The following is a 12,057-nucleotide window of genomic DNA, read 5'->3' as shown; positions in this document are numbered from 1 at the left end:
GAGAAGTAAGACATGAGCTCAGAAGCCCATCCCTTGTAACTGTAGAATCGTCAGGGGGGAAAGAGAGCTGTATCTGGCAGGGAGTGGGTCTGAGGAGCTAAAGGGTTAAAGGTGTTTTCAGAAGCAGGCCCACTGCTTGGCTGGTCTCAAGCCTTCAAACACCAGCGCTTCATGACATGTTAGTGCTTTACTGCAGCTCCAGCCTGAGGGAGCTCAGGTGGAGAGAAGGGCTCACAAGCCCAGGACAAGTCACGCCCTGGGATGACGCCCCCTAAGGAATGAGGAAGCAGGGAGCTGGCTGGTGACCCAGTGGGACTGAGGCGAAGGGGCCACCATAAAGAGGAAGCCCTTCACCAAGACACACAGCGGGAAAGAAGAGTTCGAGTGAGCAGAACTCTCCCGTCTCAAGGTTAGTAACCTTCCAGAAAAAAAAGGTTGATCTTGGCCGAAGTCACACTTTTAAAATTAATAGTGTGTGCAAAGAGGGGGCCTGCTAATAAAATGGTGTAAGTAGATACAATAGGAAAAGCTTTGGGAAAAAGCTGTAATTAGCCGAATGGTTGATCTCGATAAACCAGTAAGTTTAATGACAGTTGTAAGTAGTAAATGGATGTCATGTAAGTCATCCTTCTTAGTCTGTTTCTAGAAGAATTATACTTGTAGTAGGTCTTTGGGTGCGGTTCTTCAGAATAATACAATGGAGCTAATTTTACCAGTGTCTGGACTATCAGGGTGAACCTCCCTTCTCTCCAGAAAGACTGAGCAAGATGAACTTATATGATAAATGTTCACTATCAACATCCTATCCTATGCAAGGGTTGGCCATCTTTTCCTGTAATGCATCAGAAAGTGATTATTTTCAGCTTTGTAGGTCATTTGGTCTCTGTCACAACTACTGGTCAGAGCACAAAAGCAGCCATTGACTATATGCCAACAAACAGGCCTGGCTGCATTCCAACTACATGGACAAAGGAGGCCCCGGGCCATAGTTTGCAGAACCTTGTCCTAGAAGATGCCCCATGGAACCCAAACTGAAGTCTCTGCTTTGAATGCAAGTGCATTTTTACTGGTCCCTCAGAGGGGACTTGGCAAAGGTCTAGGGCAGTGGTTGGCAAACTGCGGCTCACAAGCATGTGGGTGTGCATGTACAGTGCGATTGAAACTTCGTGGCCCATGCGCAGAAGTCGATATTTTGTGGAAGAGCCACACTCAAGGGGCCAAAGAGCTGCATGTGGCTCGCGAGCTGCAGTTTGCCAACCACTGGTAGGGTATCATGGGTTAGGGGAAACCACATGTACCCTCATTGGAAACATTCTTTTAAGGAGACACTTTGAGGCAGGGAGCAGAAACCAAGACTGTAAGGTTCTAGTTGAAGGATGAGCCTCTTCACAGCTAAGAAGGACATGGTCTTCCAAGCCCCAGTCATTGATTCTCAAAGGTTAGCACAGGCTTTCTGTTGTCAAGCATGGCAGTAGTTGTCTAAAGAAGTGAGGGATGCAATCAGTTTCAGCAGGTGCTGGGGCAGGTGGGGTCGGATCATGGGATAGACACTAGAATCCTCCCAATGTTCAGAAAGGGCAGAGACATCTGGGAAGGCAGGAAGTACCACAGAAAGCAGAAGTGGTGACACTGGGAGATAGAGAAGTGTCTGTGTGGACAGCCTAAGAGAAAGAAAACAGTGTACCTGGAGACTGTTACCAGCCCAGGTCCCCTAGGAGCCTGCAGTCCCAGGTGAGCTTGTGGATGAATTCACACTTACGTGGTTCACTGAGACGTGTTCAGCAGTAGAGAATTCCAATAATATTTTGATTAATGACTTCCTTGAGGATGAAGCTCTCTTATACGGACAGCTCTATTAGAAAAAAACCTCAAGCCAAAATCCCTTCATAAATCATAGAAAAAATGGCTGCCTACACAACAAAAATAGCTCAAGCATACTCTCTATTTGTCTTTGGTAGATGGTGATAAATTGGGCTCATCCTTCGCAAAGTTGTAACAGCTGAACTTTATCTTCGGCCACATGTCTCCCTGAACCTTTCATGGGGATCTGTGCCCTCCCTTGATTTTAGTCACTTGTCCCGTCTTCATCTCTTAGCTCAGGTGGCTTTGGATGCCTTGGGAATGAAGGGTTTACTACAAGTTATTACCAGTTAGTGCCCCCTTTTCAGTAATTCACCCACATACCTGAATCCTTACTCCAGAAGGGGAGGGTTCAGTGAGGAGCTGGGTGTAGGAGCCGCTGAAAGTGTGGATGGTGCTGTTACATCTCATTTCTTTTAGGATCCATTGCTCCTTGTGCTCCACTTGTCTGCTCTGTCCCTTTGTCCATCCTTCCTCTCCACCTGCACCTCTGCCATGTTTTACCCAACCCTTATGCTCTCTCTTTTACTGGTGACACACACACACTCACACACACTCCAGATAGATAGATTGGTAGATAGACATATTGATTTATTGATATATGTTTTGGCATTTGTTTAATAAGCATTTAATGATTATTTATATCATGAATCATTGACAACTTGGACTATGCTCTTCTGCATTATTTATTTCCAACTTGTAACTCGGAGTGTCACTTTTTTTCTTTTCTAAGGCCCCTTTGTAATTCTATATGAATCTGGGACCAGCTTTTTGAATTTTTTATAAGGATTGCATTGCATCTGTAGATTGCTTTTCCCCTTGCAATTTAGATGTCTTTCATTTCTCTTTCTTGCCTAATTGCTCAGGCTGAGACTTCCAATACAATGTGAATAGTGGTGGTGCAAGTGGGCCTCCTTGCCTTGCTCCTGCTCTTAGAGCGAAGTTTCACCACTGAGTCTGACGTCAGCTGTGAGTTCTCCATAGATGCCCTTCACTAGCAGTCATTTAGGTTCTCTGAGCATCAGTTTTCTCTCCTGCCATTTCCCCTTTTCTCTGACAGATCTATTCCTTGACCTTTTCTAACATCTCTAGAAGCATTTTATTTCCTCCTTGGCTCCAGCTTCAAACAAGAGCCTCCATAATGAGCAGCGTGGCTCCTCCCAGGACTTCTAACCAGCACGGTGGGAATGGATTCCTCCTTATGCTCCTCTGAGTCGCCTCCCTGCCTGTTTGGCTCCTTTTGCTCTCCCATTATTCTTTCTAGTAATTTTTCTTGTGAAATGCCCTCTATTGAACCAGTGGCCATGGGCTCTATTTTCCTAACTGGACCCTGACTGGGGCCCATGGAGTCAAGGACACCCATAATTATTATATCCCTGTGTGATTGATAATGGATAATGTCTGGCAGTCAGTCTATTGCTCTTCATCTCCATGGAAATCTTTGAGAACAAGCCGCCCGCCCGCCTTACTCAGATCACAGTGACAGTGTCCTAAGTTTGGTATCCCTTTCTGCTTCCTTCCAATCCAGTCTTCATGCAGCAACCAGAACAATTGTAGGAGTTCCGAGGTATGTGGGTGTAGGAAACAGAAACTGCTTTTCTCACAGGCTTGTAAAATGTAGGAATTTATAGCCTCACACAATGTGCTCAGACTCTAGAATCCTGAATTCAGTACCTCAATGATGCCATCTGAGACCCAAATTCATTCCCGTCTCTCTCTGCCACACTCTTTGTCCTCAGGTTGCTTGTGGTAACTGGGGCAACATTTTTTCTTATTCGAATATAATAATAATACAATAACATTTGAGAGAGAGAGAGAGAGAGAGAGAGGTGTCTTTGACATCAAATGTAAAGAATTTCCCTTACTTTGAATGCATCAATTCAGTCCATGATTGGCTTCTCCATCCCTGCCCCCAAATAGGTCCTAGTTGTCTGTATCATGGCTTAGAGTTGTTCTACTATCCCTATGGTGTGGGGGAAGGAGTGGATCCCAAACAAAGCCAGCTTCCTGTTAGGAGTGAGGGAAGTTGTCTATCTGAGAATTCAAATCAGATCGTATCATTCTGGTACCTAAAAGCCTCCAATTGCTTCCGCTTGCACATATAACCCTATCAGAAAATCTGTAAGGGCAAACATTGTCTCACCCAATCCATCTGGAGCCAGTCTCCTGGCATTTCCTGTCCACATCTCATCTCAATGGTTCCCGCTACAATGCTGAAGGCGTTCCCTCAGAGCTATGTTTGTGCCTTAGATGTACGTTCCAGGAATGGTTCCTGGTGCTGAGTCACAGATGCAGCAGGATGCCCTGGTCCCTGACGACCCACTGTGAAGTGCTTCATGTATGTCGTTCAACACCCTTTCAATCCAGCCCCAAGTTCATTTTTGTCACGTCCCCACCCACTACACTGTAGTCACATTGTTTCCTGGTAGTGTCCCATGTTGTCACTCCATTGCTCTTTCTCCCACTTTTCTACTTGGAAATTTGTATTGTGGTTGGAAGGCCCAGAGTCTGGTATACTCTTCCTATGACACCCTGCCCAAATCTATTGGAAAGAATTCCCTCTCTGGGATGTTATACAACTTGATCAAATGACTTGTATAGAAATGACCAAGTTTTATTATAACAAATTCCTTCTTTAATCTGCCCGACCCAACATTTTATGGGTGATTTGGGGGTAGAGATCACGTCTATCTTGTGCTGGTATTGTCAGCAAATGGTTTCAATGAATTACTTACAACACAGAGATCACAGATATGTCAAATAACTACCACAAAGCTGTTACAAATGATAACATCAATGTGAAAACTTTTGGAAAATAGAATGCTATGTAAACCTAAGTTGGCACCATACATTATTACAGGTACACATCATAATGTTCTGATTACCATGACATTGTTGATTTCACATTTGATATTGAACTATATCCATAGAAGATGTAACCGTTAGGGATACTGGGTGGAGGTACATGGGAGCTCTCTGTATTATCTTGGAAAGTTCCTGTGACTCTATAATTATTTAAAAATAAAAAGTTTTTAAAAAATCAACCATAATGGTAGATTTGGAGGGCCTTTGGTGACTCCTTCATAACCCCAAACCAATTCTGAGCTCAGCAAAGGAAGGCCCGGCCCAATGGAGCTGCCAGATTCCCAGTCATAGACTCCTCCCCTCACCTTCAGTCTCTGCTCCAATCTCAGGTCCTCAGGAAAGACTTCTGGGCCTTTCTATCAAAGGGAAATGCTAGAGCCTCTCCCCTGATCCCATGCCCCTGCTGTGTTTTCCCTCATGCACTTACCACCTATAACTGACTCTACTTTTTGCTGTTTTGTTTTCCTTTCTGTCGCCTCCCACTAGAACATAAGTTTGATGATGGCAAGAATTTTAAAGAATAAATTGACTGTTGTATCCTCATTACCTAGAGAAAACGCACTCAGAAAATGTTTGTTCAATGAATGAATCTTTGTAGAAATGAAAGCTTGAAAATAAGCTGTTTCCCCGAGAGAAGCAGTTCAAATCTGCCCATCCTTATATGAGAGCAAAGCTGACTTTGAAGCTCAGACCTTTTTCCTGTGTTCACACTGCAGAAAGAGGAGAGACCACTGATAGTATCTGAGAGGAAGGAAACAGTGCCTTGCGCTGGGCCCTGCAAGTAACATTATAAAACTTGTCTTTTTTCCAGACCAGCCTCCCAGGCGCTTTCCAGAGATGGATTATTTTACTTTCCTCGTGGCTCTTCTTCATGTACACAAAGGTAAAGATAATGTCTTCAGTCCTTTTTTTGGTCTTATAGTGTGACATGTTCTGAAATTATAATGCTCTATAGTGGGCTTAGATAATTTTCCACTTGTTCAGAAAAAGGAAAAGTTCCAAGTGCCTATTCCCAGCAGTGGAAACCTTTTTAGACTAAGGTAGAAGTTGTTAGTCTCTACCGTGGTCTCAATTTACTATCTTGCTAGGTCTTAGAAAGCTTAGAACAGCTTAAGGTATCTATTTGGTGTTTTAAGCATAATGTCTAATTGAATGAATATGATGTCTATTTCAGCTCTAGGCGAAGAGATATTTTGGAACACAAGAGTCAAACTTGCAGAGACTCTGACTCTCGAGTGTCAGTATCCATTGGGCACCTTAGTCCAGATGGAGTGGTTCAAGATCAACGCAACGGAGAAAGAGTCCATAGCCATTTTTCACCCGACCTTTGGTTCGGAAATAAGGGAGCCCTATGTTGATAGGGTTTACTTCTTGAAGTCAACCTCGGGTCCCAACGATATGATGCTGGCCTTTCACAATGCCTCTGAGGCTGACGTTGGTTTCTATTCCTGCCTTCTTGAAATATTCCCATATGGATCTTGGGAAAAGGTGATACAGGTGGTTCCATCAGGTAAGTGCAAATTTCATTTCCCTTTTTATCCATCGGCAGCATTTGATTTTATAAAGCCCAAGTAGAAGCAATGACGTGCTTTATCATATTTTGTGATGCTTTCCAATTCCATTTCTAGATTCTATGAATGTTATTTCAAAGGAATAAAACCGAGTTAACCTTGTTTTTTTTTAATGTGCTATCATTTTTGAGTAGAAGAAGCATCTCACAAATTTGAATGTACTGGAAGAAAGCACAGGTCTTATGTTGTCTTCATGATAAGTTGACCCTACATTTGCTGGCAGTGTTTGGTCCAGGAACCCAATACGTTCCTCAAGCCTCCAGCACAGAGTTGAAGAGCAAATTGGATGCTTTATTCTAGATAAATGGTACCATTATGCAAAATTATGTTAGAATGTGTGTCAACTTTAGAACAGGCACCTCTCTGTTAGTAATTGATTTAGAGAATTTAAGGGTAAGAATGGCTGCATTTATTTACTGCTTCTAGGAAGACATGCTGAGGTGACTTGGGAGATAACATCTCAAGGCCCGCAGAATTTGTGGTGGAAATGGAGTTGTGGAGAGATTTACTATAACCCATGTGTCTCTGGCCTGACTAGTCAGTTAAAGCAAACGTTATACTGTGTGTATTAAGTAAGCAAGTGTCATCTCATATAATACTTGTGAAGCACCATGGGGGAGGCCAGATGTTCGCATTATACAGATGAAGAAACTGAGATCCGGGGTCATTAACTAACTCAAGTTTGGGAGCTTCAAAGTCACAGCACCAGAGTGAAACCAAGGGATGTGCCTGAAAGTGCCAGCAATGATCTCAAGGGGAGCTCGACTCCAACAGAGCAGATCACAGAGGCTCAAGGGAGGGATAAGTCATGCTGGACCTTGTAGATGGGGAAGGAATTTTTTTAAGGTAGAGAGACTGGGGTGAGGGAAAGAGAAAATGGAGAGAAAAGGACATCTTCGGCAACCCTGATGGCATTGGGTGGGTGTTTAAAACTCATGCAGGACACAGAACAGGACCCATCAGACTAGGGTCCAGAACTGAGCAGGGTGCGGTTCTTACCCTGGGCTCTGAGACCTTCCCTGTCACTAGAGGTGCCCTGAGAGGTAACCTCAAGGGTGAGAAAGAAACTGTGAGTTTCCTCTCCCTGCCTGCACCAGCAAAAGGGCTCAACATATGATATGTTGGGGTCCCAGGTAAGCTTTTATATCATAGATTATATATTAGAAAATAATTTGAACCCCATTGGGCAGCAGAATGTCAGAGAGGAGCCCAGGAGTCTAGGATGGCTCAATCTCACTGTGCCTAATAGAGTTTGAGCCTCACTCTGTAGCATAGGCCCTTGAAGTCACTGAATAATTTTCAGAGGGGACACAAAATAAACCCATCTTTTTCACCACCTAGAAGATGAAACTACATAGTCACCGCCCTATAGGAAGGGAAGAGTTTAAGGGCAGGTGAACCAATTGTATTTTGTGTATTGGAACACTTATTATTCACTGCTGGTTAGAGTATAAATTGGTGCATATATCATATTATTGGTGTTGGTAATATTCAGGATTCTCCGGAGAGGCAGAACTAGTAAGACATGTACGTACATAGAAAGAAATTTATCGCAAGGAGTTGGCTCATGTGATTATGGAGACTGGCAAGTACAACGGTATATTGTGGGCTGGGAGGTACACACACACACTTACATGTAAAGAGGGTTCTGTAAGATGTTACATTTCAGCAGTTTTTTATTTAAGAAAGAGAAAAAATATTAAATGGTGCCTATAAGAAATAGTCAATTGATGAAACAGAAACATTTTAAAGGCTTGCAAATCTCCCTCCTTAATGAAATAAAATAACATATAGAGAAGGCAGATGATAAAGAACATTCTAAGACTCATGGAAAACCAGACTGTGGTTCCTATCCTCAAGGGTGAAATGAATGGGAATCCAAGCCATGGCTGTTTCTGTTGACTTGCCTTTCATTCGAGAAGACAGGGAGGAGCAAGCCGGAGAGCTCACATCTCTATGAGAGTCAAATCTCAGGCTTTGGGGTAAAGCTCTGTTATCAGAAGTCAAACAGAGAGAAATAAAGAAACCACCTCCAAAACAAGGCAATCGTGGATTTATATACATGATTATATGCAGTTACTGGATGGTGAAGAAAGTGTAATATACAAGCACAAGGACATGGTTGGGTTTTATGAGGGTCCTGTCCTCTGTTTGTCCAGTCAGCACCCAGGACTCTCTGCTACTGCATTTCTTCATGAGGCCCCATCTTTCACCCTCATTGCCATATAACATCCAGAAGAGGACTTTTACTTTACACTTGTTGCTTGACCCACTCAGGCAGCCCAGAGCTGGATGAAATTGGCTGTGATCTTTGCATAGATCAGGGGTGGGCAAACTTTTTGACTCGAGGGCCACAATGGGTTCTTAAACTGGACGGAGGGCCGGAACAAAAGCATGGATGGAGTGTTTGTGTGAACTAATATAAATTCAAAGTAAACATCATTACATAAAAGGGTACGGTCTTTTTTTTTTTTTAGTTTTATTCATTTCAAATGGGCCGGATCCGGCCCGCGGGCAGTAGTTTGCCCACGGCTGGCATAGAGCCATTTCGCTTATCTACCCCAAACCCTCCCCTTCTTTGTAGATGTTTTGATGTCCCAGATGGCCTTAGGGGAGGGGTGCATTTGGCTGAAAGGCTAGAGAGCGTTCCCTCTGGCTCTTTAAGATGGTCTTAGTACAGCTGGAGAGGGGGAGTCCTTGAGTTTTCCTCCTCTAGCTTTCCAGGACCAGGCAGTTTACACCTCTAGTGCCATCTTTACCACAGCTGCTCTCTCCCCAGCCCTGCATGACTGCCACCCACAGTATGTGAGCGCCGCACGGTTCCTCTACAGAGTGGGTGCTGCTGGTGTGTGGGTGCGAGTATAGGGTGGGGAGTGCGGCTCCATTTGTCGCAGCCCCTCCAGATAACTGGGAGAGCTCAGCCCACAGCTGAGCCGCCTTTCCAGACCTTCTGGGTCTGTCTTCTTATTTATAGTTCCGCTCAGCACAGGTGGAGAGCTGCAGACACTAAGCACTGTTGTCCAGCTTCCTCTCAAAACTTCCATGGGATTAGGGGGTGGGTGTCAGTGGCCTTCGGAGACCTTACAGGAATTTGCCCATCGACAGATCACATTACCTGAGAGTATCATTATATGTGTGCATGTTGTAAGATAAAAATGCTGGGTTTGGGCCCTGGCCGGTTTGGCTCAGGGGATAGTGTTGGCCTGTGGACTGAAGGGTCCCAGGTTAGATTCTGGTCAAGGACCTGTACCTTAGTTGCAGGCTTGATCCCTGGCCCTGGTTGGGGGTGGGCGGAGGGGGGCCACATGCAGGAGGCAACCAGTCTATGTGGTCAATGTTTCTCTCTCTGTGCCTCTCCTCTTCCCTTCCATGCTTTCTAAAAATCAATGGAAAAGTATCCTTGGGTGAGGAATAACAACAACAAAGAATGCTGGGTTTGGGATGTTTAAAACCAAAAGGACAAAAAGGGAAATAAATAACTGGAGAAAGGAGGGAAAAGCAAGCCCCGGCTGACCCGAGGCCTGGGGCCAGGATCCGTGTTCTCTCTGAGCCAATGCGTCCCTGCCGCTTAGCTAGCACCGACAAAAGGATGCTGAGATGTGCTTTCTGTTGGTGCGTTTGTTTTTGTTTGGTTTTATACGGAGTGGCGATTGTAAGCAGGGTGGCTTTTCCTCTCATTCGAAAGTTTCTGAAGACACTGAAGATTTGGAAAGTGTTGAGAATTGTAAGACTATCAAGTCGGTCATTTAGGGATCAACACAAAATTATTCCAGCAGGCGGCCTCTCTTCCACTCACTCCACAGTCCTTCTAAGTAAATAACCCAGTTGATGGGGCATCTGGTGCTTCCCTTGAGAGACTGTTCACAATCCAATAAACCTCAATGTGAGAAAATTTCCCCCGACTTCACCTGTTTAACCAACTTACGTTTTTGTGTGTGTGTGTGTGTTTTTTTTTTTGGTGTTGTTTTTTTAAGTCCTCTTCTAAAGCCCAGAGAGAAAGGCCCACATTCCGTAGAAGACCGATACACAAAGCTTTCTACGGATGGAGAGATGATATGAAATATTCACATTTAATAGGGCTGTAAATAGCCTACGTGTGTCATACCTGCTGCTGTTAGTGGGGTGATGATTGTGGCCGAAAAGAGTGATGTCTGGGCATGAATTCTGTGAGCATTTAGGCTCACCATTTAACTAGCAGGGTATTTAAGAAACACATTCTCATTTTAGCAGACCAGCTCTTACGGACATATATGTCTCATTTCTTTTTCCTCTTTGTAAAAAAATTTAAAAATATGTTTTTATTGTTTTCAGAGAGAGAAAGGGAGAGGGAGATAGAAACATCAATGATGAGAGACAATCGTCGATTGGCTGCCTCCTTCACGCCCCACACCAGGGACCGAGCCCGCAATCTGGGCATGTGCCTGACCAGGAATTGAACCTTGACCTCCTGGTTCATAGGTTGATGCTCAACCACTGAGCCACACAGGCCAGGCATATGTCTCCTTTCTTGGCAGGCTACAATTCTATATGCCTTCCAATATGGACAATTCTGGATTAGTTTAGTGAAGGGGTGTGTGTGTATTTTCTGCATATGTAGGATAGTTTCCGTCTTGACATAGAAATAACCCGAAACTTCAGAAAGTTTCAGATCATCCATTAAATTTGTCCCCCTAATGGATATAGTTATTTTTCTTTACAACCTGGATGCTACAATCAGAAGTGCAGCAATCCCCCATATCCATGGTTTCCCTTTCCCTGGTTTTAGTTACCTGCAGCTAATGTTGTCTGAAAATATTAACTGGAAATTTCCAGAAATACACAATTTATAAGTGTAATATTGCACACCATCCTGAAAGTGTGATAAAATCTTTCTCACCATCTAGCTCTGACATGAGTCATCCCTTTGTTCACATCTTCAGAAGGTATACACTACCCACCCACCCACTCACTAGTCACTTAGTAGCTGTCTTGGTTGTCAGACCGACTGTCGTGGTATCATAATGCTGGTGTTCAAGTAAAGCTGATAGTAGCTGATGTTAGGTTCCAATGCTTATGTCATTCTCCTCACTCCATCCCATCATGTTGGCACTGCCTCATCTCACATCACCACAAGCAGGGTGAGTACAGTGCAATCAGATATTCTGAGGGAGAGACCACATTCACATCACTTGTATAATTATAATATGTAATTATAGAATATTCTTATAATTATTCCATTTTATTAGTTATTTTGTTAATCTCTTACTGTGTCTAATTTATAAATCAAACTTTATCATAGGTATGTAGGTATGTATGTATGAACATATATATATATATATATATATATATATATATATATATATATACACTAGAGGCCCGGTGCACAAAAATTTGTGCACTCGGGGGGAAAGGGGGGGGTCCCTCAGCCCGGCCTGTGCCCTCTCGCAGTCTGGGACCCCTCAGGAGATAACGACCTACTGGTTTAGGCCTGCTCCCGGGTGGCAGAGGGCAGGCCCAATCCCTAGGTGCAGCCCCTGGTCAGGCTCAGAGCGGGCCCGATTGAAGAGAGTTGGCATCGCCACGTCACACACAGAGCAGGGCAGATTGAGAGGTTCTTATGTCCCCCTCACTCAAGCTCAGGGTGGGGACGTTTGGGGGGTTGAGGCACCGCCCCCAGTCACTCTTTAAGCAGGGTCGATGGGCAGGTTTCTCCCCCACTCCCTGTCGCGCACAGAGAAAGAACTAATCAGGTGGCTGAGTAGCAACACCTCTTATGTAAAGA

At 44.2% G+C, this 12,057-nt stretch overlaps 1 protein-coding gene across 1 annotated transcript in view; it reads left to right on the top strand.

The window, feature by feature from the left end:
• Positions 1-353: 353 nt before the first annotated feature.
• CD226 (CD226 molecule) overlaps positions 354-12,057 on the top strand; it is a 51,015-nt gene continuing 39,311 nt past the window's right edge. Inside the window, exons 1-3 of the mRNA XM_023755628.1 lie at positions 354-409; positions 5,537-5,608; positions 5,900-6,235. Coding sequence (XP_023611396.1) covers positions 5,563-5,608; positions 5,900-6,235 — 382 coding nt within the window. The 5' untranslated portion in view covers positions 354-409; positions 5,537-5,562. The remainder of the gene's footprint in view (positions 410-5,536; positions 5,609-5,899; positions 6,236-12,057) is intronic.

The sequence above is a fragment of the Myotis lucifugus genome, unplaced genomic scaffold (assembly GCF_000147115.1).
Source record: "Myotis lucifugus unplaced genomic scaffold, Myoluc2.0 scaffold_82, whole genome shotgun sequence".
NCBI classification, from domain to species: Eukaryota; Metazoa; Chordata; class Mammalia; order Chiroptera; family Vespertilionidae; genus Myotis; species Myotis lucifugus.
This window is presented reverse-complemented; position numbering and strand designations above follow the sequence as displayed.